The sequence below is a fragment of the Penicillium samsonianum genome (genome assembly GCF_028829775.1).
Source record: "Penicillium samsonianum strain IBT 33392 chromosome Unknown utg000001l_segment0_segment0, whole genome shotgun sequence".
In the NCBI taxonomy this organism is placed as follows: Eukaryota; Fungi; Ascomycota; class Eurotiomycetes; order Eurotiales; family Aspergillaceae; genus Penicillium; species Penicillium samsonianum.
The window spans coordinates 1,764,215-1,791,973 of record NW_026643259.1 but is presented as its reverse complement, the minus strand read 5'-3'; the positions used below and the strand labels follow the sequence as shown (position 1 = coordinate 1,791,973).

The window sequence follows — 27,759 nt, the reverse complement described above, 5'->3', positions numbered from 1 at the left end:
TGAACGTAAGACTATGGACAGTATGAAGATCAGAGTCTGCGATGCATTCCGTTAATTACAATGTGTCATTCTCAAGTTATACAATCCCAAGTGAAAACTCCTCCGCTAGTTCATCAGTTTCCCGCACCACCCCCCATCAATATGTAACGGTCACATTCTTGTTCAAGTACATTGCGTCTGTCTTCAAGACAAGGTTCTCAGCGAGCCACCTCCCCGCATCCTCCCGGGAGATAGTATAGCCAATAGCTCTGGACTCCGGACCAGTCTTGGGATCCTCGATGCCCACGCGGATAGTCTTGTTAGACTCGCCATCAACAAGGTGGCTCGCACGAATGATTGTGAATGCTTCCCCGCTCTGTGCGAAACGGTCTTCCATGACTACCTTGTCTGCTCCGGGGACGCTGACAAACAGGTAATAGATGGGTATCATAACGATAGGAACATCGCGGCCGAAGCGGGAGAAGCCCGCTGTACTGCAAGCGATTATGTGCGGAGTTCCGGTTATGCCGGTGCTTCGAAGCTGGGCGAGGGCATCTAGGATAGTTGCCGCGCCTTTCTTGCAGACGTTCGGATCATCGACAGTGATTCCGCGTGGCTTGGCACCGATGGTGGACACGATGACATCGACGATGCGGCCATCGTCGGTTTGGAGGCACTGCGATACGGCGGAGATATCGTGTGCATTGCCTTTGATGACTTTCAGATTTGGTGTTGACTCTGAAGGGAAGACGGCTGTGAGTTTTGAGGGATCACGACATAGCGCGATGCATTTGTGCCCGGCAGCGAGAGTGCGTTTGAGGGCAGCAAGGCCAACGCCGGTGCTGGCGCCAAAGAATGCAACGGACTTGGTGTTTGAGGTCATTGTCAAAGGGCTGTGGTTGCTCAAGTAGCGAGGTATTGGAAGGTTGTATTCTGATGCAAGAGATAGTAGAGGCGAGGTGGATGGCTTCTTTCAAGTTCCTTGGACGGGACGATGGGCTTCATAATATACATATTGGCTGACAGCCCGTTATAGAGAAAGCGAAAGCTATCCGAGCCCACGTAGCAGGTCTCGCTCTTTTCTCGCGACTCGTATTAGAATGAGGGGTCGAACTCGAGCCTATCATATCGAGGCGGAAATGCGGTTCTCTCGTTGGTTGTCTCACTATCTACCGTACTGAGTCAGACAGCCAACTCTTCCAGGCCTTGCCGGTTGCCTAACGAGATCAGGATAATCAAGATTTTGATCAACTCGTTTAACTTGCTGGAACAAGCTCATCATGGTCCGAAGATGCCCGAAGAGCCTGTCATAGTCTTCGGGCCCCTTGAGGGCGCGCTCGCGTCGGCCTCGGACGCCGAGAAAAACGCGAGATTTGAGGCCTCAGGCAGAAACGCAACACCCCCAAAGCTGCGCAGCTGTGTAGTATGCCGAAGTCGGAAAGTTCGCTGCGATAAGCGAGCGCCTTGTTCCAATTGCCGTCGCGCAAATATCTCCTGTGTGCTTCCATCAACAGACCGTCCACCAAGATGGGCGCGCCATCTCAACCGCCTCAACAGCGCGGTATCCAACCTACAGGCCTCCCAGGAACCTGAACCAGTAGCAGAAGACGTGATGGAGAGACTTCACAATCTTGAACGCCTCGTTCAAGAGCTACGCATTCAGCTAGAACAGGCCAAATCAACAGCTAACTCTGCGGCTGGAGGGTCATCGGGGTTCGGTTCGCCTGATGATCGACAGTTGAACCCATCTTCCATCAGTACTGCTAATGTACAAAATAAGTTTGGGAGATTGGTGCTTCAGGATTCCAACCGAAGCCGCTACGTCAGCAGTGGCTTCTGGTCTCGGGTCAATGACGAGGTATGCCGCCTTAGTCTGTTGACATTGCTGCATGGAATCAATGGCGAGCTAATCTCTATTGAATTGTAGCTTGATGGCATCAGCGCAGATGCTCATGGTCTTCCATTAGGGGAATCTGATACCTCGGATGATGAGGCATCGCCGGACATGACCTTTTCCACACAAGAACTTGGGCGGACCCCTGCAGAGCGTCACGGATTCTTGTTTGGGCACAATTTGAGTCCGTTTTCTCCTAATTTAGCTGACCTTCACCCACTCCCCTCTCAAATTCCTTTCCTTCTAGACGTGTTCTCCGAAAATGTGAACATTATATTTCAAATCGTTCATCTTCCCACTATCAGGAACATGGTTCGCGATTGGCGCGGCCGTGACATGAAGGGACTCACACCGGCCAATGAAGCTTTGATGTTCGCTATTTACTACGCTGCCATAACATCGATGGAAGAAGAAGATGTAAGCCAAATCCTTTAACGTTCAATTCAAGCATGCGGTTCTCAGGCTCACGTCTCGGTACATTTAGATAGTACTTAATTTCGGAGCCACAAAAGCCGAGCTCAATCTCAAATATCGCCAAGGCCTCGAACATGCTCTTGCAAGAGCTGATTTTCTGAATGCACCTGACCTTGTTCTCGTGCAGGCATTTGCAATCTTTCTTTGTCTCGCTCGCCGACATGACAGTCCGAGGTTTGTGTGGATGATGACAGGACTAGTGATCCGAATGGGTCAAGCTCTTGGACTACATCGTGACGGAACACATTTTGATTATCTCACTCCATTTGAGATTGAGATGCGGCGAAGGGTCTGGTGGACCCTGTGCGTGCTAGATGTGAGAGCATCCGAGGACCAAGGAACCGATTACACAATCACGAAAGCGAGCTTCGATACTAAGATACCCCTTAACCTCAATGACACCGATATCGACCCCGAATCAAAGCAAGCACCTCAAGCCCGCGATGCCTTGACTGACATATCCGTTGCGCGTGTCACCTTCGGTATGTGCGAGATCACACGGCAGATGATGGCTCATGGTTTCAAAGAAGGAGCACCGTGCTTAGAAGAGCAAAGTCGATTGTTGCAACAGATATACCAAGATCTTCAACGAGAATTTCTCCAATACTCAACCGAGTCAGGGAACATTACATACTGGGTGATAGTTACGGTTGCTCGTCTTCTTATGGCCAAGATGACTCTGCTTATCTACCTGCCTCTGTTGTTCTCCTCGAATGAAGACTTCACGGAGGAGTTGAGGACAAAACTATTGGTCTCTAGTATCGAGGTCGCCGAGTACAATCATGCCCTAAACAACGAGCAAGCATGTAGAAACTGGCGCTGGGTTTTCCAGACCTATACCCATTGGTACTCCATTGTCTACATGATGCTAGAGATTTCTCGACGCCCATGGTCGCCTCTTTCTGAACGGGCCTGGGTAGCCCTTCATAGTGCCTGGCTAATACCGAACCAATCACACATGCAAAAGAATCTCCGCGTCTGGATTCCACTCCGAAAGCTGATGACCAAGGCCAGGAAGCATCGCGAAATGGAGTTTGGGCGGCTGAGAAACGACTCTCAAGCTGCCGAACAGCTGGAGCAGGGCTATCGCATTGCCGCACACCCTTCGAGCACTGGGCCATTTCCACCTGGTTCAAGTTCCGCAGATCTCTTCCTTGAACAATGGCGCCGGCTGGTGTCACCCCCGGATGAAACCAAGCATGATGCACTTGCACCTGGGTTCGCCGTCACCAATCGGTCGAATCTACCGATCCACATCGCAAGTACAACGAAGTCAAATTTGCGTCCTCCCAAGTCATCTCACAGTGCATTCCACTCAGCTTTCACCGCTGAGCCAGAGCATCTTGAGTTCGGGTACGAAGTGTCAAACATTGAATCTACAAGCTCCGATTCAGTCATGCCGCCTAATTCAGAAATCGGATTTGGACCTCGAAATCCTGCCACTTCATCACACAACCACTTTTCGATGGCACCAGAAGCTCAATTCGACGGTCAACTTGCTACCCCGGCCGTTGTACCTTGGCTGTGGTCTGAGGAGGACATGTCAACTGATTTAACCGGCACCTCTAGAGACCACGCCGATAGCAATATGGGGATGGATGAGGTAGATTGGTATAATTGGGCCGCGTCTGCGAATGATATGGAATGTGATGGAGGGATATACAGCAGTGGGTCGCGCTAGCCCACTGCCTGGTCACGACAGCCAGTTTCATCGAAACTACTGATGTAAATTGTATCGCTCAGGCTCACTACGGAGTCCCAAGGTAATCAGTTTAGTAATCTTGCGCATACAAGTGCATGATTCCTAGCCACCTGGATGAAGGCCAAACCTATATAAACTATGAGCTAGGCAAGACTCTTGTATTTCAACTTTTTCGCTATGAAATGCGGATGACAACCTTGCCAATGTGTGATGACCCCCAAAGATACTCATACGCTTCTTGTGCCTTTTCAAACTCGAAGGTCTTGTTAATGATAGGGTGAATGGAATTTGCAGTGAAACAGGCCAGCAAATCCTGGAATTGCTCTCGAGACCCGACAATGATCCGTCGGAGTATGTATGGCGCGTCAATGGTCAGAAATGTCGCATCACTATATTCTCCATTTTTGTGATCATCGACCATGTTGGTGATATGGCCAATGGAATGGATTAACCCATTCCATGCAACTGCCTGGAAGGACTGCGGTAAGGTCCCGATTCCTCCAACTTCGAGGATATGATCTGCACCCCGGCCATGCGTAACGGCTTTTACCTCGGCCGCCCAGTCCGATGTGCGATAGTTGATGCCATGCGTAGCACCAAGCTCTTTTGCCTTGGCAAGTTTCTCGTCGGAGGAAGATGTGATAATAGTGACCGCACCAGCTGCTCGCGCGATTTGGAGGCCGAACATGGCCACCCCTCCTGTTCCTTGGAGAAGTACAACATCTCCTGGTCGAATGGGCACCGAGCCATAGAGTGCGTTCCATGCTGTGACTGCAGCACACGGTAGGCAGGACGCTTCCTCAAAAGAAAGATATTCGGGGATCCTCACTACGCCTGATTGGGGCAGAATCACATATTCCCCCAACAGACCGGGTCTGCCTCCGGCAAGGCATGATTTAACAGCTTCGGGGGTAAGTCTGCCCCCAAGGTGGTCTTGGATGAAGTTGGACACCACCCGATCGCCAGCTTTCCACTCAGTTACGCCTTCGCCGATTTCCTCAACGATTCCTTGGCACCTGTCAACAACTGTTCAAATGTATAACGCGGTGATATGGACAGTACCTGCACCATCACTACCTGGCACGTCACAGGATTTACCGGGGTAGGCATAAATCCCCTTGGCAATCGCACAGTCCCTCCAGTTCAGTGAAACAGCCTTGATGCGGATCAAAATTTGGCCATATTGTGGACGTGGCTTGGGCACATCATGGAGTGTCAAACAATGAAATCCTTTTCTTTCCGGTAGGATATATTTCTTGAATGTATCTGCCATAGATTTGGAGGTAGGCCGATGGCTGGTGATGGACTTCCAGACGACCTGGATAATACGTAGGACAACAAGTGGGAAGAAGGAACAAAGGGGTTCATTACGGTACAAACCGCCAGAGTTCCACTTCGGATTTTTACCTATAGTAAATCACTGGCCGCCCACACTACTTCCACGCATCGCCACGTTTCGTCTTTTCAGCTGCTTTGACTTTCAAAGATGTGGAGATATGACATCATGCAGTGAGATCCCATCTGCCAGGTTCTATGTTCCTGGGCGGCTTCAGCCGTGCCAATATGACTGTGGGGTTTCATGATGACGGCCCCCTTCAACGGTATAGGCCGATATGGATATATTATGGAGTAGTATATTTTGATTGGAATGGTCAAGATCTCAAATATCCATCAGTATCCCCTATTCTTCCCAGATTGGGCCATCATTTGTGGGTCTCGGCTCCGCAATGCTGATCTCAATTGGTCATAGTTTCTTCTCACCTGCATGATGGTCGTGTCTGCTTTTGCGAGAACCTATGCATACAAGACGAGAGGCTAGAACCTCCAGGGCTGTGGATTTATTGAGCGGTCCATCCTGCAGACCATAACCTAGCAACTTCTCGGACGATTACGAGGATCTTGACTTCTGTTTCACAGCCAACAATGGATTCATCAGATCTGCAGAGAGAGGACCCCGTCGGGCCAACCAAATACGATTGTGTGTCTATGTTGTACTAGTGATGGCAGCATCATGTCAATTCTAACATGCTCTAGTGGACTGGGCGGATCTAGTCACCCTTGACCTTTCTCAATTCGACGTGCCTGGAGGAAAGACCAAACTGGCAAATCAGCTGAATAAGGCTATCCAAGAGATTGGTTTCTTCTATATCTCAAACGTTGGATTGACGCCTGAGCAAGTGGATCGCCAATTTGCCATCGGGCGCAAGATTCTTGAACTTCCCGAAGAAGAGAAGCTGAAGCACCGTGCGGACCTTGAGGGCGGCAGTTACAATGGCTACCGACCCCTAGGATCCATTGAGATACTTCCTGGTCTTTACGACAATGTCGAATTCTACAACGTCTTCAAGTTCACGGACAAATACAAGCGAGAACATCCCGAAATTGTTCAACAGTATTATTCTGAGATCGAAATCTTCCACCGTCACATTCATGAGAATATCGCTTTCAAATTACTTCAGCTCGTCGCCATCATACTGGAGGTGCCCGAAGATACCTTGACCAACCGCCACTCATACGAGGATGACAGCGAATCCTTCCTACGGTACATGCGCTACCGCAACCGCAGCACCAACGAAAACTCCAAATTCCAAGAGCTCTACCTGCGCGGCCACACCGACTTTGGTAGTCTAACTTTTGTCTTCTCACAGCCTATTGCGGGGTTGCAGGTGAAGACGCCGGATGGGAACTGGAAATATGTCAAGCCACATCCCGGGAGCATTGTCGTCAACACTGCCGATTGTTTACAATTTTGGACCAATGGATACTTGCAAAGCAGTATCCACCGAGTTGTTGTTCCGCCGGAGGACCAGAGACATGTTGATAGATTCGGGTTGTTGTACTTTGCTCGGCCGACTGACAGCATGGATCTGAAGACAATGGAAAGTCCACTTCTGCGCAGGCTGGGTCTCAAAAATGACAAGGATGAGAAAAAGAGCGATGAGCCGGCGCTCGAGGTGGGTGAGTGGGTTCGATCTCGGGTCAAGAAGAACTGGACCCGCTCACCGGAGGACAATGACCAAACTATTTCTGTAGGGGGTTATAAGGCGAAGATCTTCTACCAGTGAATAAAGCGTAATTGCATGTGTCAATTGTATTTCTCTTGGTTGGACTCTGTAGTGGAAGATCCAGCTTGTTTAGCAGAACTATGGAGCCATTTACGGGGCAATGAACTGCAAGTATGACGCAACTATGCACGCTGATGGGGCACTCCATAATTTTCAGCTATCCACCAACCCACAGGGAATGTAAGTTGATTTTTGCCTTTCATTCTTCCTGAAATTTGCTCTCCCATATGGACTCAATAGGAGCGGCCAAACAAAGAATAATGGCGGGAATAGGGGAACCGTGTGAAATATTCTGGCGAAAAGAATTAAGAGACCATATTGAGATAGGTGCCTGGTGTTTCAGGCCAGTAGCTCAGAATAACTAGGTTCAAGCTAGTTGTGAGAGCTTGTCTCTTCCTCCAATCAACAACTCTATGCCCCTCTCTCTGATCTTTCGTTTTGTGGACTTAACAGATCGACGATCTATACCCAGTCAGTCAGCGCATTCCCCCACTCACTAAGATACTATAAATGGAAATCAAGCTCTTCGAGCGAAAGGCCCTCATCAGGGAAGTATTCGAAAATGCATCTTGACAAGTTCCAGGTTACCGATGTTCGCTTTGTTTGTGGGCTGTCTGGATATTTCCACAAGGACCTGCAAGCAGTGAAACAGAGTCCCAATTATGATCCTCTGGCCGACGACATCGCACCAGTGACAGCAGGATTCAAGAAAGTTGTCCAGGCAGGAGAGGTGATCTCGATTCTGCTTCGTCTCCAAAATGGAACTGTAGCCATTGGGGAGTGTGTCGATGTCATCTTCTCTGGGACTGCATCGCGCGACCCTCTATTCACCCCCAAAGAACATCTGCCGTTGCTCAACACAGTTGTGCGACCATGGCTTCTAGATTGTGATGTGACGACGTTCCGCTCAAATGCGGTCAAAATTGATCAACCGTGGCCAGAACTCGGAAACAAGAGACTCCACACTGCTGTTCGTTACGGACTCAGTCAAGCTCTCCTGTCCGCGACCGCTCTCGCCAACAAGTGTACCATAACCGAGATCGTTTCCCGCGAGTGGGAGACAAATATCAGTCGTCGGCCGATAGGTATCCTCGCCTCCTGCCACCGAAATGACCAACTGCAACTGGACAGAATGATCATGAAACAAGTGGCCCTTCTTCCACATGCGTCATTTGTCCACGTGAGCGACATCGGCCCCAGAGGCGAGACCATGCTTGACTATGTGCATTCTGTTTCTCAACGTATCCAGGAGCGAGGGGATCCTGGATATCGACCACGGCTTCATTTTGACGTCTATGGGACAATCGGCGATGCCTTCACGGATGCAGAAATACCGGAATTCCTAGAGAAAATTGAGCAGGTAGCTCGTCCATATGATGTGTTGATTGAATCTCCGATCGTTTCTTCCAGCAAAGGATCTCAAATTCGACGCTTGCGCCAGCTCAAAAAGACCCTTGCCTCTCGCAGGATCAAAGTGGGAATTGTCGCAGACGAATGGTGCAACACGCTGGATGATATTCGGGATTTCGCTGACGCGGACGCCGTGGACTATGTGCAGGTGAAAACGCCTGATCTGGGCAGTCTGCATAACTCCATTGATGCCGTCATGTACTGTGTCGAGGAAAACATCGGGTGTTGTCTTGGGGGATCTGCAAATGAAACGGACATTTCGGCGCGGATTACTGCACAGGTGGCTCTGGCAACACAACCGCAGTTTTTGTTATCCAAGCCTGGGATTGGGGCTGACGAGGGGTTGATGATTTTGACGAATGAGATGATTAGGACTTTAGCCTTGGTAGATAATGATTGGTAGTATGTTTTGGTATTGATCTCAATGAAGTTGCATCTTTGACTAGTATGAATTGGGGTCAAGTACCTGCGCCTAAAACGCGGTACTGATGGGTATCAGAGAAACGGTTGTGTACATCCATAAAGGGTCAGACGAACAGTAGAAGAAAGGAGGGAGGTCGTCGATTCCCTAGCCTAGTCCCGTCACACCAACGTGGCCTCGGGCCACCGACATTGGACATCTCGAAAGAACTCAGAGTTCAGGCTCAAATCTCAAGTGTGTGATACCACTTGTCATCCTCAGCTACCAGATTTTCAAGATTAGCACTAAGACAGTTCATCCATGAAGAGATCCATAGAAGGAACCGGTAATTCCGCCGTTATCGCAGCTAACGATCGGTGGCCCGCAGATACCGTCAGAGATGACTTCGTTCAGAACTCCCCAAAGATACTTGGAGATTATGTGTCTGCGACGGTTTTAAAACAAATTTCTGAATACTGGGGTGGACGCATGGGCATCTGAAACAACTTCCCAAATGACATCAAGCTCATTAGGCCTGAACTCATGCCATCGACCTCGGCCCATGACCTTGTTCGAAGATCGTTTCCCTGTAACAACATCCGAGGTGGTTCTGCTTGGAAATAGCAAGTGTTTTTTGGATTTTGCAGAGGCGGCAGGGGTGCATGCGAGACCCAACTGGAATGCTGCGTTACCGATCGCCCACGAAGAGGGCTAACAAAATTTAGTGTAGATATCGAGCCATGGAGAATTTGTTAAACATGCGGAAGGTGAAAGTGACCATGATGAAACAGGTGGGGTGGCTTTAGAAAACGGCTCACAAAGGAGAAGAGTTGGTTTAAGGTTTCAACCCAGATCATACACTGGAGCATATGCACGTGGACGGATTTAGAAACCCTGGAATAGTCAGCCGCTTATGCAGCCTTTTTATAGTCTTTTGAGATGTCTTCTTAGGTATTTATATGGCTTTTCTTTTGAGATATTTGCCTCTTTGTTGATGTTGTAGCTAGAAGGATGAGAAGAATCAGCTGCAAAATATAGAATACTGTTTGCTGCCCGCGCTCTGCGCGGTCTACATCGTTTTGGTACAGGCGATATAGACTCAAATTAAACAGTAATATCCTAATATCAGAGTTAGGTATACGGAGTACAGATAAGACCCATTCTTCAACCCCCAATTTAAACTAATACTAGTCCTAAACAGGGAGATTACGCTAGTCCTTGACGATGTTTCAGGTAGACAAACTACTAGTTTCAATCTCACAAAGATCTCCTCCAGCGTGACTTGCGGCCCATGTACCCTTGGCACGCGAAAAAGCCTTCTCTTGGAATTGTTGCAGAAATTGCAACAAGTGGGCAGAGCTCATGGAAGCACCGCCAGACAGGTTGGTATTTGCGTGGCTGCTGGCACAAGTACCAGAGATCATTCCTTTTCCAGGCACGAATCCAACTGTCAAATGGAGAAAATATGGCATCTGTACTACTGCAGCTGTGAGACCAAGAACTGCAGGGATCTAGAGTCCAGTGGAGAAAGTGGAGATCGAAGGTACTCGGTCCCAGCCCTGGAGGGTACCTTGCCGCTTAAGTAATGATTCTTCCTACCCGTGGACCTACCTAGGTAGGTATTCTGGCCCCCTGAAGCAGCTGACTTATCGCGTAGAGTGATGGCTAGTCTCACCTCAGACACCCCATCGCTGGAATAAGGCGAAGCAAGCATCTAAGGAGCATTGAATGCAAGGAGAGAGAAAAGAAAAGGCGAGGGTAGTTTGCTGGGCCCTCCGGTCACACAATACAACATTCTTTAGCTTTTCAACATCCGAGAAATAGTCCACCATGGCCTCAATGCTATATTTATCAATAACTGAACATTCATTGCGCTGGAACTAGTACTTCGGTTGATAATAGACGGCTGCTATATACAACATGAAAGTAACAGGAAATCAAGAGCTCTACCATGAGAGCATCTTACTGCACCCCAGAGGCATATTGTAAAGTGGAAGGGTGGCCAATATCCATGATTCAAACCCTGCGACTTCGAAAGAAGTCACAAAAGTTGAAGATTTACTCCAAAGAACCATCTCCCAGGCAGCGCTTCAGGGGGTAAGAGTCTCCCAAGCAAGTTGTAACAACACCCTTTACCCAGGACAAGGAATTCGGTCCATAGGAATAAGTGTCCTGGGTATATGAATCCGCCTGATAGTATTCGTACTGTCCACTTCCGGGCTGTCCATTGAATACGTATCCCCGTTTGCGATTGGTCAAGGGATTGCTAATAATCGCACCCCATTTGTTCTTGGGAATTGTCATGGTAACAGTGCCAGTGAGAGTAGCCGTTTCGGTGTACTGGTAGGTGATGGTAGTGGCGACTGATAGGAACTTTTCGACCGTGGCGGTCATCGTGGTGCCAACCGAGATGCTGTTCGCGATGGACTGGCCTTGTGCCATAGAAGCGGTGGCATCGGCTTCGTTTGCATGCACGATGCTAGACATTGCGATGTCCCAGCCGAGGAATTTCTCATCAGCAAGAGGGATGATGAATTGGGCACCAGAGCGCTTGCTGAGACGTTGTGAAGGAGTGGAATCATTAGATCCAGTCTCAATGAATTTCGGCAAAGAATTGGTAGGTGGAGACAGAGAGACTCCAGGTAGATTGGCAGCTAGGTCTCTCTTGTGGATAGTCTGTGTGGTGCCATCGTGTAGAAGAAGAAGAGCCGTATCAGTCGTATCGGCCGGCAGGGCAGAAACGAGTGCACTGTTGGCACAGAGAGAAGCAAGGAAGACAAGGTCGATTTTCATGATGTCCAACAAGAAGAAACTTGGTAAAGGTCCTTGGATCGTGAGAAAAGTGATATCGCAAAATCGGCGACGGAAAGGAGACGCTATTTAGACTCGCTCAGGGAAGGCAACGGTTTTCCCAACCGCCCCAAAAATATGGTGTACTTTGTCGAACTAGACAAATCCATCATCCGGAGCCATATTACCGCAACTGATCTACCATGACAGGAGAAGCTCAGGATATTCACGCAAGAACCCGCCCTGTTTCACTTGTATACTCCCGAAAAATAGCCGGGGATCTACCGATGCTGATGATATCAAGCCATGGTGGGGAGGGATTGCGACAGGCTAATCAATTTAACTTCTCCCGAGACTTCCGAAGGATGATGTAGATCATGGGCTGACTACGAATGAGTCTACTGGTCAAATCCATTGGCCCTGAAGAAAACAACGGGGCAATTGAGACCTGGGGAGTGTAACGGTTGTGGGGCGTATTGTTGATCCTGATAAGGGTGTGCTGTGAGACGCCTTGGGGGCCAAACCCAGCTTATCCGAAGTACACCGTACAGAATAATGGAAACGCGGCTTGGACCTGGCTATCTTTGAATACCTTTATGAAGAAAATATCGGCCATAGCACAAAATTCACCTTGCAAGTATATACCCACTTGAAATGAAGATTGGAATAGTCAATCATCGGAGTATAGCTCAGCACCGGGAACCCTGACGAGATGCAGTTCACACGTGCTAATATCGCGGAACCTAAATATTTAGCTAAACTTTAAAATCTTGCAAATCACCTCTGAAGTAGGCTTGGTTGTGAGACATATTCCACCTTAAGGAACCTTGCAGATGACAGGAATGATCATGAAACATCAGATATGCAATTGGGGAAATGAAGATCAAAGATCATCGTTCCGATGGAGATTGCTCGGAAATTTTGTCTTGGTTTTGTCTCATTTCAAGAAAAGGGATCTGTACATGCCGACGGGCAAACTCGAAATAGAAGTACTATCTACGTCCTTTTTAACGTACCGTTTCTCTTGCTTTTCGAACATCATTTAAATTTACGTCTGCCACCCAATCCTCGAAAGCCAGCTTGATAATTACCTCTGATAACATTATCATAAAGATGAAGTCTATTTCACTTATTGTTGCAGCTCTTGCTGTTGGGTAAGATCTCCTCCAACTTGATGTTTAAAACAGGCACTGATTCTTTGTAGTGCTTTTGCAGAGCTCCATACTCAAGGTGTTTGCATCGATACCCCTGGCAAAGGAGTGGTAAGTACAACCTTAGAGCTTGCTTGTATCACTAGGCGGAAGAAATTCTAACTGCATTAAAGGAGGTCTACAATAAAGCGGCGACCGAAAAGGCATGTGATGCCTATAAGAAGCGGAACACTGGTGACAAGCAATGGGATCAATGCCCCGATTGTACGCTTCTGAACGAGAAGGACCTCCTATACTATTGCGAGTCCAAGGGGAGTCACCTCGGAGGTGATGAGTTACACTATTACTGTACCCAAAATGGTGCAGCTGACAGTGTTGCTTGGTGAAGAAGCTGGGGAGAGCAGCCAGAATTGAGGAGAGATATCACTTGCTGCACTTTGTACTTCAACCGATTCAAGGTGAATTTATTTAAGCTGATGCTGCGCTTCTGGGCTGATGCTATATGTCTGTACTGTCTGGGGTCCCATTGACACTGCTTCAATTGTTGTGTTTAGAGGCTCATAATGTAGCCCCAGCCAATATAGTTCTAAGCCAGATAGATAGCCGTCTTGAGCTCGGAAGGTCTGGCAATGTGACGAAGATACCATTGATGCAGGCTGAGCAGGTGGAAAGTTTGAACTTTTTGTACTATACGTAGGAGAAGCAAAGAGGGAATTAACTTCGATCCGAGTAAATTTGATTGGTAGTTGTATGTATGGCTATACTAGTTTCATGAGACTAGGTCTCAGATTGAAGTAAACTACTCCCACCTCTTAAAAGAAATGTGGTCCGTCTCGATTTTTTGAAGGAAGCCTGCGCTGAATTAGGCGATCCAGGCAATAATAAGTCTCAGAGATGCTCCCATCTGGTGCTGGAGTAGATGCAAGGCTGCCGAACTGGGAGAAAATAACATGTTAGGTAAATGGAGGTTCTATTACTTTTAAATATTGTGAAGCTAACCATTGGTAGTTTGTCCCTACGCAACCACTCCTCAACCATTCTCTTTATCTCCACCGGATAGAACCACTTCAAGTCAAATCGCTTATTCTCTCCCTCTCCATTCACCCCCGGCATTCGCCGCTTGTCAATGTGTCTATTGAGCCCAAGATCCGATCAACCCTTTCCTGTCGACCTCTCTGCCAAGCCACCACCGCGTTCTCTGACTCTACATCACCCGCAAGAAACCTAGCCAACACCAGGGCAAGTGCCGCGGAGCCATGACAAAGGCTCCATGGCTCCGCGGGTTTTGTTCATTATGGTCACAGGGAGGCTGTACTCTGCCGCTGTGGTTTATAGGGAGAGTTGGGTGATGGGTATAGCCGCTATTACGCCCACGGTGTTGGTGAACGATGGGTCGACATCTAAGTAAAGGACCTTGTGCATGAAATGCAGTTTTGATGTTGGGTCAGGGTGAGGAAGATGTCGGACAGACCTGCACCGATGATAACAACGTTGGTGGTGGACATAGTTCATGACTTGATGATATTATTAGTATGGGGGCACCACTGACTATAATGCCTGTAGGATTCGAAGCCATCTCCAATCATCCTCTCTAGTTCGGATTCAGGTCAGATCCGGAATTGAATGTTGCATGTCCGATGTGTGCAAAATCCTGGAGAATGCTACTCGTTGAATGTTCTCAAAGGAGAAAGAATGCATGTGCATTCACTATCAATGGGAGTGGACGGAGAGAGTGTGGAAGTGGGATCTATCTCACTGCATAATTTGCTGACCCTATAGGGGGTATTGGTATTACCCACTGTGGACCCAAACCCCAGATGCGGGAATTCTAAGGTTGCTCCCGGACCGTCCACGGCCCCGGCGCAGTACGTCAAATTGACTCCTACGGCATGCACCCAAATATCAGACTACCTAAGTTAAGCCTTTCGCAATAACCACTTCTCCTTTTCAAGCCTTCGCCGAAGGTAATAGGCGTAGCCCGTCAAGCCAAATATCCCCACCGCAATGACAAATGCCACGTAGTGAAATCTCAGGTCGCAAACCTCCTCAGGGTTCCAATAGCCACACACACCGTGAGAGAGTCAGGGAGAAAAGCCAGGAGTGTCAAGATGGTTCTATTCCAATAAATGTAACAATCATTACCACGGTAGGTATTTAATATTTATTGCTTACTTTAAAAAATGTTTGGCAAAAGGTGCCCCAAGGTATTTGACAACGGGGTTATCGGGATAGGAGTCCACAACCAACATGAGGGGTGAAGTAGGTATCTCATCGTGCGGCTGGCTTGCCGCAGAGGAGGCCAGTGATGGAATAGATCCTTTCGAGGATGTCGTTTTCTCCATATTGATAAAAAGAACGGACGGAAATGCAGGGGTACGTCTGAGAACTGTCGGGAAAATTGGACGTATGAAGATGGAGGCCGAAGAACTTTTGCCAAGAAAAAAAGCAGAAAACCAAGTTTAAAAAGCGGCAAGAGATTAGCACTAAAAGGGAAAAAGAAAGGTTTCGAGTGCCAGGCATTATCCGGTACATGTACTAAATTAAATTAGAATTCCATGAAGATTACTACATATGTACTGCTCCAGCTTTCCAAGACAGCTTCTCAAATCTGATCATCATCGATGGCAAGCCAGTCCTTCTCGCAATACCAAGAAATGCAACTGACATGAACACCGTATTTAAAATTGCCAGTCCGGACACAGTCATAGTCATCCTATCCGCCCCTATGATACCCATTACATGGCCTACACTATTTCTTATCATTCACATTAGAGCATAATGGGTAATTAGCTCGAGTCGGCGGATAGTACATCGGCGGACTCCAGCTCATTTTTGTCGTTGACACAAAATATCCCGGAGGTCACGGTATGTTCCAGCGCGATGTCACTGCTTCTTTTTTTTGGGACACGTAAGTTTCAGTTTAGTATCGCTATATTGACTCATGAAGCATCATCAGACTGTTTCATGCAGGATAACAACTTCAGATTCAAGAATAGGCATTTATTCAAAAAGGGGGAAATGCAAATTCGGTGTTTGTGTCCCACCATGGGGAAGATAATTAATTAACCAGCAGTTATATAAAAGCGCGAAAAGCCGTCGCTCTCTGGCCTTTCAACTTATCGACTTCCATCTTTTGTGGGACAATAAAAACTTAGAAGCCACTTACTACAGCTAGTGACTTTTACAATATCAGCGTTGCAAGACACTACCAGGTACGTGAGAGACCAAGAAAAGGCCCTGGGCCTCTGCCCAGAAAAAACGGTGGCGCTCCTCGACAGCCTCATGTTACATCTCATATAAAACTTCTCACTGGCCTCGCTCGGTGGGTGAGGACAATGACCGGGTTCCCAAAAGCTGGATTCATGGACCGTGGATAACCGACACAATTTGAGCGAAGGAGGAAAATTTTCGTTACTCCCATGTAACAATGAGCCCTTCCGAGGATGCCCGAAATGAAACACGCAGATTCCGTGTTAGGCCCCTCTATTAAACCGCATCTAGGTGCTAAGCCCAATATGGGGTTGGGCCGCATGTGTTCAATGCAAAAACTAGCCCAGTGCAAATTGATGGATATAAGTACCATTTGTATGGAACATCAATACAAAAGGTACTTGTGGCGAATATTTTCTTGCAGCTCATATTTCTTGAGTAGGAGATTGAATATTTGGTAGATAAATTTTGGCATTGAGAATCAAATCTACTCTATGATTTCCCAAAAAGTCAGGCTTTTTTTCAGAAGATCCCTTGTTCTTATATCAAAGTCGAGGATTAAAAAGCTGCACTTTTGGCAACCCCCCAAACTATACTATACACCACGCCTTTTTCTTTTGAAGAATCCCCGAAATAATATAACCCTGATACCACATATTTTCAAACTGCGTTCATTGCCTATCTATATAATATTGTGGTTAAGCAATATGATGTTGAAGAAAATTTTGATACTAGGTACCTTTTGTATGGCGATCCCCCACAACAGGTACTTTTATTAAGAAATTGGCACTAAACTGCCTAGTCTTGGAATTTACTAACGAGACCGCGAAGTTATCCGCTAAAAAGGGGTTCCCACACCCCGCATCCCAACTGAGAAAATGGATCGGATACATGCGGGATGAAATCAACGACCCCAAATCCCCTGAAATAGGAGTCGAGCCCGCCAAGACCCGGGGTTTTCGGGAACACGCATGTTATGGTTTTCCAAGGTTCTATCTCCGAGGTCGGGCCCTGAGGCCTGATAGGTGAGAATTTCGCTTCCAGAATATTCTAGTTCCAATCTTGCAACAAAGTTAAAAGCGCCACAGGCAGATTTTAGTTTTGTGCGCAATTACTTTAAATCTTCCAGCTTCAAATGAGAACTGATTGCTTAGAGGCAAATTGTATGATCTGGGGTTAAAACTTGGGGTAAATCTAATCCATGGACAATACATAAAACGTTGACTAAAATTTTCTCATAACGTTATCGCTGAGACTAAATGTTGGGGCCTCCGGGGGCATTGTTATACGCCGGGCCGGGTACGCCGGGCCGGTACAATCTGTTTTCGGGGTGCCATACCGCGTACGGGGTTGGCTCGCCTCACGCCGAATACCCCACAAATATGGAAGGCGCGCCGGTGAAGATACGCTTATGTAATGATTTCCCGGTGTCACTAGCCAAACCCATGAACGCATTTTTCAACACCGTCTTCGAAGTTGCAAGCTCATTGGCATTTTACCCCGGAGGACACCCCAGAGTGTGCTTTTGAGAGTTCGTGATTAGACAATTGCTCTCCCCACATTCGCCAGAATCCCAGCCAGTACATCATATCTGGTAATAGAATATTTTATTAACCTTTAATAATCTGTCGCGCCAAGCAAAAACTCTGGACCAACCGTTCATTTTTGGGCCTCCACACGCGATTTCCACTACCTTTTCTCTCGCCCCGGACGTTTTATTTTCTTCACCTCTCCATATACCCATATACTACTATTCAACATGAGTGTCCCCGAAGGACCCCGTCCTATTCAGGACCACGAAGTATACAATGACTCAACCGACATGGAGAAGAAGGCGTATCCGGTAGAGCCTACGGATGATCCCTTTGGAAACGAAGAATCTGGGGAAGTGAAATATCGCATCATGCCATGGTGGTTAGTATCTCACTCCATTTACTGTTTTTATTGCATTAAAGAGCACAGTTCTGACTTTTATATAGGCAAGCTGGAACGCGTGAGAGCCCATCATTAACCCCAGTTAACAGGGACCCCTTTCTAACATTGTTTGTCTAGTGATGGTCGCTGAGAACATCTCGCTTGGTATTCTATCTCTTCCGTCCGCGGTAGCAACCCTCGGAATTGTCCCGTAAGAAAATGTCTACCTCCACGATGCAGGAACAAGACTGACCATCTCCCAGGGCATTTATCATTATCATGTTTCTGTCCGGCATCTCGTGGTACACCGGATACACCATGGGCCAGTTCAAGCAGCGTTATCCCCAGGTCCACAGCATGGGCGATGCTGGCGAGCTTCTTCTAGGCCCCATCGGGCGCGAGATTTTCTTCGTCGGCCAGCTGCTGTTCATCATCTTCTTGATGGCCAGTCACATTCTCACCTTCTCGGTGTTGTTCAACACCATCACGAACCACGGTACCTGCACCATTGTCTTCGGAGTTGTCGGCTTGGTCATCAGCTGTATTGCGGCCCTCCCACGAACAGCAGAGAAGGTCTTTTGGATGTCCATTATCTCCGCCATCAGTATCCTGGTAGCCACCATCGTCACGATGGTTTCCATCGGTGTCCAGGCCCCCGATAATGTCCAGAACGATATCGTCGCCACCCCGACCTTCCAGGAAGGTTTCTTGGCGGTTACCAACATCGTCTTTGCCTTCATTGCCCACGTCTCTTTCTTCGGTATCATGTCGGAGATGCAGGATCCCCGCGAATTCCCTAAGGCCCTCGCTATGCTCCAGATTATTGATACCACTATGTACGTTGTGACTGCTATGGTCATCTACTGCTATGCGGGCCCGGATGTCGCATCTCCAGCTCTGTCGTCCGCTGGACCTATGATGAAGAAGGTTGCCTACGGCCTGGCAATCCCAACGGTATGTTACTTGTCTCCTTGCGGTTGTTTAGGGAGTGTGTGCTAATTTTTGATAGGTCATTGTTGCCGGTGTTGTTTTCGGCCACGTTGCTTGCAAGTATATCTATGTTCGCATCTTCCGCGGCGACCGCTCCCACCACATGCACCAGAAGACTTTCCTGGCTACGGGTACATGGGTCGCGATTGGCTTGAGTACCTGGACTGTTGCTTGGATCATCGCCGAGTCCATTCCGGTGTTCAACGAGTTATTGAGTTTGATTGTATGTTCTCTCAGCCTTCCAAGGTTTATTACCGGCTCCTTACTAATCTGTTATGCAGAGTGCCCTCTTTGGAAGTTGGTTTAGCTGTAAGTCGACTTTTGAAACTAAGATCTTGATGCCTGCAAAATGGATTACTGACTGAGAACAGACGGCCTTCCTGCCATTTTCTGGCTCATGATGAACAAGGGAAATTTGTTCTCGTCAAAGAAAAAGACCACCCTGACTATCATCAACGTGATCATTCTTGGAATTGCTTGTACTATTGTATGTTTTGCCTCTCTGTGTGATTTTGAATTCCTTGCTGACAAGACTAGTGTGGATTGGGACTGTATGTCTCGGGCGTGGCTATCAACGAGAGCTCGTCCAAGGCCAGCTGGACCTGTGCCAACAACGCCAAGTAGACTCGGCTATTATCACGGTGAACATATATTATGTCTCGGGTGTTAGAAACGGTTACTCTATAGATTTGCTTTGATAAATGTTGACTGATATATGGCATCAATTGGCTGGGCCATTGTATATAGACTGGTGTTCAATTTTACACGTATACCTTACACACTGCAGGTTTTGTTCGATATTTAAAGGATGTTTATTATTTGAAATTACAAGCTGAGTTCTCACGGACATAATTTCATATTCTTCTCTTGTACAAATTGAGCTGTAAGACATGGCCTCTAATTACATATGTATTTGGCTCAAAAATTCCGTGAAACAGTGATGCCATCACCAGAATAGTACCCAATTATCCTAATTATGCTTGCCATTTCGCTTTGTCTCCGACAACCCCAGACATTCCGCCATGTTGAAAAATATGTCAATCGAGCTATACACACCTCCAAACAGCTCCTGACACGGGCCGCGCGCAAAGACAGGCACATCCGTCAACGAGTGGACACCCTGCCCCGCATCAAGGGGGATGGTTCCATTGACCAGGAAACCAGTCACCGCATCCTTGTAGTTAGCAACGTACTCCTTCTTCTTGTTCTCCACAGCAGGTTTGCGGGGACCTCCGCTGTGAACGCGATAATCCTCGCGGTGGTCAGGGAAGGCACCAACACCGGCGTGCAGTGTGTATCTCGGGTCCCATTGGGCAGGGAAGTGGACGCCTTCATTGTACCGCAAGGCGTTGGACCCGGCGACGGTGTATTGTGACAGGCCAGAGTTTTCATAATATCCGACCGCGTTGCGCTTGCTGCGGTCGTCCGTCTGCGCTTCCATGTACTCCGTGTCGACCGAGCCGGTGACGTCGAAGCCGTGGCCGTGGTCGGCTGTGACGACGATGAGGGTGTCTTCAAGCTGGCCCAGCTTCTCGAGCTTCTCGATAGTAGCGCGCACGGTATCGTCGAGCTCGAGAAGCTCGCCCAGGGATCGGTCGTAGTCCAGAGTGTGCATCTGCTTGTCGATGCTGGCGGCCTCGGACATCAGGAACCAGCCATCCTTGCGGTGGCGCTTGTCGAGCACGTCGATCGCCTTGAGAGTCATATCCTTGAGTCCGGGCAAATCATCTGCGTCGCGGCCTGAGCCATCGGGATAGTTGCTCTGGTTGTAAAGGTTGGACTGGTAGACGTTACGATCAAGCCAAGTAGCGAGGTTGGATTTCTGGAAAACACCAAGCAGCTTCTCGTCGCTTGGGGCGCTGTGTAGCGCGGTGTTGTTCCAGGCCACGTTGTAACCCTTTTCGGCGAAGAGCTTGTAGTAATCACGCTTTTCCTCGCTCTCGAGGAAGTCCTCTGCACCAGCACCAAGGAGCACATCGGGGCCGTCCCAGTTTGTCCACTCGTAGTCGGTCAGACCACCTGCGTAGTATGAGCCGATGACATGGTCATATTCGCCACGGTCGCTAGTGTGAGCAGCCAATCCGGCAGGGGTAGCATCTGCCAAAAACGCAGTTGACACAATGCCAACACCGGCCTTCGGGTGCTGACGGCGGAAGATTTCTGCGATTGTCTCGAATTTCGGGTCATCGAAAGCGTCGCTGGAGGAGTCAACATAGACACCCAAAGCATTGACGGTAGTCTTGTGACCGGTGTAAAGGGCCGTCGCGGAGTTGGCTGAATCGGTAATGAACGAGTCCATGGAGTGTGTCATCTGGTGGCCCAGCACGGGGAACTTGTCCAATGCCATTTTTGTCATGTATTTGCCGTTGATGCTGCGGTGGGCAATGAGACGTGCTGCAGTGATCATGTTGGTTGTCATGCCATCACCGATGAACATGACGACGTTCTTCGCGCGCCGCTTGGTAGGGAGATCACGAACAAACCAGTTGGCAACTGTCTTTTGTTCCCCGTAATAGGTCAGTGTGGCCTCGTATTCGCCGGGCTCGTAAAGGGCGATTCTTCTATAGATCTTCGAGGTCACATTGACCAGGGAAGGTTTATCTGCGTCCTGGGCGAACCGATCTGTTTCTGTTAGCTTATATGTTCTCCAAGGACTGATTGATAAGAGGCCATTACCTTCAAACCATGTGAAGTCCCACTTCTCTAGCTCAGGTTCCTCAATTTTAAAGTATTCCGTTGCAGTGACAGGAGCTTTGCCCTTGCCATTACCCTTCTTGGCGATTGTGAAGGTAAAGTTTTCGTCTGGCTCTCCAATACGCGCTTCAGAACCATTGACGGGGGAGTGTACTTCGAGGCGGATGTCAAAGTATTGACCCGCTAGGAAGTCGACCCTGCAAATAGCCATTAGTAGCTAGAAATTAGGTGCAATTGAAACATCACATACTGATCCGGTGGGAAGATACATCCCAAGTCAGGACAACCACCCAACCGCTGGAAGGTCTGGGCTGCCGTGAAGGCGAGAAAACATGCCAGCGCGGAGATCGAAGAGGCCCGCATCTTGATTAGCCGATTGTGATAAAACCGAGGGATTTACATTTGGAGAGAAAGTATCCCCGTTAAGTACATCGAGCTTCGCAGCTAATTGCAAGCGAGCCTCCTGCCAAGAGCCGCCTGCCAAGATAATCTATAGTGATGTAGAGACACAAATCTCCGAAATATCCAAGTCCCTTGAAAGAGTGTTATTGCTAGATCGTAAATATATGGGAACCAATAGGAAATAAGCACGATTTGCACGTGTGTAATCCTGGGGTTTACCTGGGAAGCTTGAACCTCCTTGCCAAGTCAAGGGAACGGAATGCCAAGCCAGTCCAGCCAACCCCAGTCGTCCGCCAAGCTTGAAGGCCTTGGCGGACCATCGCACGTGGGATGGATGAGAGATGCGGTGGAATAATGTTCTCTTTACCCCGTGAGACCGTTTAGGCACTTGAACCACTTCCCATAGCTACCTAGCATGGCATGATGGGATGGACGAGCTATAAAAAGGCGCTAGCCAATTGTTACATCTCCGACGGTATCCAGAGGTCGAAAAAAGGTACCGGTAAGCGTTCGGTTGAAATGTGCAATGTTAGAAAAAAAACAGATAGAAAACAAAGTTGATAACCAAATAAAGAAAACAAGATATTGCCTGGTAGGGTGCGCCTCTAAGTCGCCAAATGCCTCTGGTTATCGTATCCTTGGCCCTGCTAGTTCACCCGGATTCGAATGATTGGACCTCGGCTCTAGCTTGGGAGAAACAAAACCGCGCCCTTGGATCCTAGCTAAATGGTATTCTCCTTCTCGGGAATCTGTGAAGCCATCCGAGTGCCAAAGCAACCAGAATACCACATATTCTAGCACGTGCCCGTTGATAAGCGAGAACTCCACTGTAGTGGCCTGAGATACTAACATCGTTGTATGTATAGTTGTAGATGCAGGCCTAGGCGTCAGGGAAGCGGAAGTCGGAGCTAAAACAAGTTCCGTTGATTTCCAACGAGCTGGACTCCATATGTGTTCCAGCCATCGCATCCCAGTTTCATCGAGCTTAGTTTTCATTATGTAGAACCGTCGGTGGTATGGGTATAGGTGAAGGAGGTTGATGTTGGAGCGGTCCATTGGCAACCCTCGGTGGTGTGCCAGGCGAAGCCTGACACATCGACGCCCGTACTTCATGTACTCAATGTCCAGCTACCTGATCTGTACGGAGTAGAAATGCGATATTAGCGTTGAAACCAATACTCCATGAATTTGAAGTCGTACCCATAAACAGGACAACACGTCCCTGTCGTTTGCTCAGCTCAGCGCTTGAGCTTGGCGGCCATGACCCACCCGCTAGGGAAGACAATCCTCGGCGAACAGTAAGACAATGGTGCCCATCCCGGTGGTAGACACTGTGTGGTGTGAATGGGACCTAGATTAAATCCGCCTCGACCTGAGGACTTGGCCATCTAGAGATTATTCAGATATGCATTGGGCGGCGTGAGGGTTGTTGTTAGTGGGAGGCGCTTCTGTTGTGGTGATTATGGTAGCGTATAAAGATCGGAGAGGCAGAGGGGATATGGAGGAAGACAAGTTTGAAGAACTGGTTCCAACCCCCAGTTCTAACCAGCTTGACCTGGGGATCTTGCTTCATCCAATTTATCAACCGAAGTTGTTGACAACTGTTTGTGGGAGGCAAAAATGGCCCAAAGACGTGTTTACACAGCATGAGCAGGGAGGCTGAAAACGGCGCTCAGCCACACAACATCTGCGCAGAAGTACTTCTTTTTCGTCTTGCTTTCTATGATGTTATCCATAGTGCTTTCAGATAAACAAGAAATGTACTATAGTGGTCGAATACAACACCAAAATGAACAAAGAATCGACTACTAGCATCAGACCCTCAAGACGACTGCCAGTATTGGACAAAGAAACGCTTTTTTGAGGCTTATCATGCTAACCATAAACTCTTCAGTTGCAAGCTGTGCTATTGACTACCATACAATGTGAGTATGTTCTGGTAATATCGATACTCAAGAATGTTGTTCTCATAGCTGATTATGGAATTTGTGTCTTCATTGAAAATCTATTCTCATAATAGCAGTCAATGATGTGGCTTTAACCGGTCATCGGCCTTGGCTTTCATTGTACTTATTTCTCATCTTGGGGCGCTGATATTGCTTACCATTTCGTCTCTTTATTGTCGAGTATAGAAACCATGGTGTCCATGACTAACAAAATGTCAAAGACAACCTTGGAATGGAATGTTCATTATCTCAGCTTTTGAAAGCATATGTTACTATTTATGATCGAAGGTCTATACTTGAGTCTAATTAGACAGATAGTATATCTCCTCAAAGACTGCTTAGTTTAAATTTAGCCCTTTGATTTTGACGATTCTTTCGAGTCCATGTCTTTGTCTATTGTCTATTGATGGCAATCAGTGGAAATGTCAAATGTCAAACACTAGTTCGAAGAGCAGAATCTATAAGTTCCTAATGTCCATCAAGTTTGCCTTGATCAACGAGATTTGACACAGAGAAAGCACCAATGCTCCTTCAAGGCCTTGGATTTATATCACCTTCTTTACAGCAATCTTCTTACCAATCCAACTTCTCTCCAATGCTACCTCCCACTCTCAGATACGGCAGGCGACAAGCTGTTGGACGATTACTACAGCAATGGATCGAATGCCCAGAATCTGACCCATCTGTGGGAATATGTCCAATTCTGCCTTCTACGCTGAAATTTAAAGATCTCAAGAAGGCCAAGCAACTTGAAATAGATACGGACATGAATCCTTATGTTCCACTCCAGATCGAACCCGAATTTGCAGATCTCGAAATAATGGGACCAACCGGCGGGGCGTGGGAGAAGATCGCCATTGATGAACCTAATGCTCCACCAGACCCTAAATACTCGGACATTCATGTCTGGGAAGGGCAAGTTGCACCTGGGGTTTTAATTGTGGAAGAAATAAAGAAAACACCCGGTTTCTTCATGTCCGAAGTCTGCCAGGCTATTTACCAGAACAACTTCCCGATTGATACATTGAAGTATGTCTATATGATCGATGTTTGCAATACGGATACCCGTTCGTTTGTGAGGAACGAGCTTTATACCGAATTCAACGGCCTCACTTTGTCAGATGACCAGATACATGACTGGGTATCTGGAACCCCGGAATTCGAGGCGCTGCTAGGGACAAAGCTCGGACAGACTGTGGCACATTTAATTTTGGGGGCCTTTAAACGTGGAACTCGCCGGATTTCACGAATCAGAATCTATGAGACGTTTGAGGCATTGCAGTTGCAGTTTGCCATTGAGGAGATTGAGCAGATTGTTCTGACTTACGACCCTATTCAGAGCCCTTCGGCTCGTAGTACAAGGTCGACATCGCGCCGCCAGCGAAACGTCGAATCAAGGAAGCGCAAGGTGGACTGGGATGAAGAGACTGAAGTGAAGAAAGTTTGGAGGCAATGGTAACCATGAGTTGGGCGTTTATGATTCGGCCAAACTCACTCTTCTTGTTATTTGTATTTTATTCTTATCTGTCTTTGTTCACTGGGTCATTTTGTATATCTACTATGTATTTTTCTGCTTTTCTTACTTCGCGGAAATTTTGTATGTTCTTCTTCGTCTTGTAATGCAACTATCAGCGTATATGTTAGTTATGTTAGTTCTACTGCTTCTACCCTCTTCAAATTAGATACCTCGGTAATCCCTATTAGGATGGCTATAATCATAACTTACTCCTTTCTATTCTAAGGTTAAAATGACCCTATATTGACTTTTCCTATAAGATAAACCTCAAAAAACACATATATCTTCAAAAATGACCAGACCAATAAAAAGCCAGTAGATGTTCTAACTCAAATTCATAGACCAGGATGATTGAATTTGGCCCCAGGGGGCTAACTCGTTACACAGCCTTGGACAGCTTTAGACAGCCCCGTGGCCCCTTCCACTTTCAGATCCTGGGCAACTTCCCACTTTCAATCAATTTACACAGTCTACCTAGGTAACCCCCGTCTCTCTCTTTCATTCTCCTTCTGTCTCCCCTTTTCTTTGCCTGCAGATCAAAAAGTGGCTGATTGGTCCAAAGTTGAGGCTTTGTTCCGCCGAGTCGGCGGGTCTGCCACACTATACTGAAAGCAGCCTGCACCGAGACCCAACAGACCCTTCTTTTGAAATAGTAGGCTCTTAGATCACATTATCTTGTGAGCCCAATCGTTTCCGGTTTGAGACTATACATCCTCGCCCCCCATGGTTCCCTTGGCATTGGGCCTAGGGATTGCAGTGGCCAAATCCCGTAAGTAGCCAATGAGAGATCCCTGCATTTGACAAACACAACATCTGATGCAACTTACATTTAGTTGCCATTGCTATATGGACTGCCATCATTGCTCCATTCCGTGGTCAAAATGGGGCCGCCATAGCCTACAAGCATATTGCATTGTCTTTTACGCGCACCCTCTTTCAAAATGCATCCATGGAGCAGCTTCAGTGAGTTGAAATATTGTACCAGGATAGAAACACCCCAGCAAAAATACTCAGATATATCCAGACTCCCTGGCCTGACAAAGAAGCAATTCTAACAACACCTCGCAGACTTGTTCTTCCCCCCGCTTCCGCTCAGAAAAGTTACGAAGCCCACATGAGACAACAAAAAGCCTCGCCCTACATACTCGTTCTTCCTGAAGATACAACGGCATTCTGGCTGGGTAATCCTGCTGCTGAAAAGTTGATCATCTACTTTCCCGGTGGCGGCTACTGCCTCCCTGCGCTACCGGGCCACTTCAGCTTTCTCGAAGCTCTCTCCACGGATCTAGAACAACATGGCAAAAGCGTCGGTGTGCTATTACTTGCCTATGAACTTGCCCCCCAAGCCCGATGGCCTCGTCAGTTGCAACAGGCCGTTATCATCCTACGATATGCCATCCAGACACTGGGGAAACGACCGTCAGACATTATTCTTCAAGGTGACTCTGCGGGCGCTCATCTTGCACTTGCGCTACTATCACATCTCGCTCACCCGCATCCTCAAGAGATCGTACCGAGATTTTCGGTTGATGAACCCCTCAGGGGAACGGTGTTGTTGTCCCCTTGGGTTGATTTTAGAACTGATCACCCGAGCTCCAGTGAAAACGCGGGTAGAGACGTTATATCGGCTCGGGCTTTGAATAGCTGGGCACGGATATTTCTGGGTCAGACCGTGGAAGATGAGTACAACTGCCCCGCCAAAGCCCCAGCGGGCTGGTGGAGAGACCTTCCTGTTTCAAGAATTTTTGTTGGCGCGGGAGGAGACGAAGTCCTGTTGGATCCGATTAGACGGACGGCCGAGAAGATGAAGGTGAGGTGGTTTCAACAAGCTTCGTGTCTCATCTAACAACTTGTCATTCTCAGGCTGAACTTCCCGGCGTGAGCATTAGTATTGTGCCACGAGAATTCCACGTCGAGCCGATCACGGACTTCGCTTTGAAGATACACCCTGGATCGCAGTTCAAGGCGATCGTGTCATGGTTAAACCAGACGTTTTTACAATGAAACGCAAAAAGGTATGAAGATGAAGACAGTAAGATACATTTGCATTTATTATTATAACTCACGATTGTACCCTAGTAGGCGGTCAGACGGCGCCAACTCGATCAGGGTTGGGGGCTTTGTTCGCCGTGTCCGTGTCGCCACCTGCGCACCTGGTTTCCCTGACCTGGACTACATAACTCATGTGAGATAATTTCAATTCATATTCTTACTCGTGTTTT

General features: G+C 47.9%; 11 protein-coding genes across 11 annotated transcripts; 7 read left to right on the top strand and 4 right to left on the bottom strand.

The window, feature by feature from the left end:
• Nucleotides 1-136: 136 nt before the first annotated feature.
• N7471_000697 (NAD(P)-dependent oxidoreductase) lies at nt 137-862 on the bottom strand (the record flags this gene model as incomplete). The annotated part of the gene is made up of 1 exon (XM_057273418.1): nt 137-862. The coding sequence occupies one exon, from the start codon at nt 860-862 to the stop codon at nt 137-139; it is 726 nt and encodes a 241-aa protein (XP_057141597.1).
• Nucleotides 863-1,270: 408 nt separating this feature from the next.
• On the top strand, nt 1,271-4,028 carry N7471_000696 (uncharacterized protein; the record flags this gene model as incomplete). The annotated part of the gene is made up of 3 exons (XM_057273417.1): nt 1,271-1,837; nt 1,907-2,290; nt 2,358-4,028. The coding sequence occupies 3 exons, from the start codon at nt 1,271-1,273 to the stop codon at nt 4,026-4,028; spliced, it is 2,622 nt and encodes an 873-aa protein (XP_057141596.1).
• A 196-nt stretch (nt 4,029-4,224) lies between these two features.
• N7471_000695 (zinc-dependent alcohol dehydrogenase family protein) lies at nt 4,225-5,322 on the bottom strand (the record flags this gene model as incomplete). The annotated part of the gene is made up of 2 exons (XM_057273416.1): nt 4,225-5,057; nt 5,112-5,322. The coding sequence occupies 2 exons, from the start codon at nt 5,320-5,322 to the stop codon at nt 4,225-4,227; spliced, it is 1,044 nt and encodes a 347-aa protein (XP_057141595.1).
• A 650-nt stretch (nt 5,323-5,972) lies between these two features.
• N7471_000694 (uncharacterized protein) lies at nt 5,973-7,114 on the top strand (the record flags this gene model as incomplete). The annotated part of the gene is made up of 2 exons (XM_057273415.1): nt 5,973-6,027; nt 6,084-7,114. The coding sequence occupies 2 exons, from the start codon at nt 5,973-5,975 to the stop codon at nt 7,112-7,114; spliced, it is 1,086 nt and encodes a 361-aa protein (XP_057141594.1).
• Nucleotides 7,115-7,676: 562 nt separating this feature from the next.
• N7471_000693 (putative methylaspartate ammonia-lyase) lies at nt 7,677-8,927 on the top strand (the record flags this gene model as incomplete). The annotated part of the gene is made up of 1 exon (XM_057273414.1): nt 7,677-8,927. One exon carries the CDS (start codon nt 7,677-7,679, stop codon nt 8,925-8,927), a length of 1,251 nt encoding a protein of 416 aa, XP_057141593.1.
• A 2,055-nt stretch (nt 8,928-10,982) lies between these two features.
• N7471_000692 (uncharacterized protein) lies at nt 10,983-11,717 on the bottom strand (the record flags this gene model as incomplete). Its single annotated transcript, XM_057273413.1, has 1 exon — nt 10,983-11,717. One exon carries the CDS (start codon nt 11,715-11,717, stop codon nt 10,983-10,985), a length of 735 nt encoding a protein of 244 aa, XP_057141592.1.
• A 1,110-nt stretch (nt 11,718-12,827) lies between these two features.
• On the top strand, nt 12,828-13,251 carry N7471_000691 (uncharacterized protein; the record flags this gene model as incomplete). The annotated part of the gene is made up of 3 exons (XM_057273412.1): nt 12,828-12,868; nt 12,919-12,976; nt 13,039-13,251. The coding sequence occupies 3 exons, from the start codon at nt 12,828-12,830 to the stop codon at nt 13,249-13,251; spliced, it is 312 nt and encodes a 103-aa protein (XP_057141591.1).
• A 4,583-nt stretch (nt 13,252-17,834) lies between these two features.
• N7471_000690 (Amino acid transporter transmembrane) lies at nt 17,835-19,603 on the top strand (the record flags this gene model as incomplete). Its single annotated transcript, XM_057273411.1, has 8 exons — nt 17,835-17,989; nt 18,055-18,068; nt 18,128-18,200; nt 18,253-18,943; nt 18,999-19,202; nt 19,261-19,288; nt 19,351-19,466; nt 19,517-19,603. 8 exons carry the CDS (start codon nt 17,835-17,837, stop codon nt 19,601-19,603), a joined length of 1,368 nt encoding a protein of 455 aa, XP_057141590.1.
• Nucleotides 19,604-19,949: 346 nt separating this feature from the next.
• Nucleotides 19,950-22,036, bottom strand: N7471_000689 (alkaline phosphatase; the record flags this gene model as incomplete). The annotated part of the gene is made up of 3 exons (XM_057273410.1): nt 19,950-21,601; nt 21,656-21,870; nt 21,924-22,036. 3 exons carry the CDS (start codon nt 22,034-22,036, stop codon nt 19,950-19,952), a joined length of 1,980 nt encoding a protein of 659 aa, XP_057141589.1.
• Nucleotides 22,037-24,616: 2,580 nt separating this feature from the next.
• On the top strand, nt 24,617-25,480 carry N7471_000688 (uncharacterized protein; the record flags this gene model as incomplete). The annotated part of the gene is made up of 1 exon (XM_057273409.1): nt 24,617-25,480. One exon carries the CDS (start codon nt 24,617-24,619, stop codon nt 25,478-25,480), a length of 864 nt encoding a protein of 287 aa, XP_057141588.1.
• Nucleotides 25,481-26,260: 780 nt separating this feature from the next.
• On the top strand, nt 26,261-27,541 carry N7471_000687 (Alpha/beta hydrolase fold-3; the record flags this gene model as incomplete). The annotated part of the gene is made up of 4 exons (XM_057273408.1): nt 26,261-26,306; nt 26,371-26,500; nt 26,606-27,347; nt 27,401-27,541. 4 exons carry the CDS (start codon nt 26,261-26,263, stop codon nt 27,539-27,541), a joined length of 1,059 nt encoding a protein of 352 aa, XP_057141587.1.
• Between the last annotated feature and the right edge of the window lie 218 nt (nt 27,542-27,759).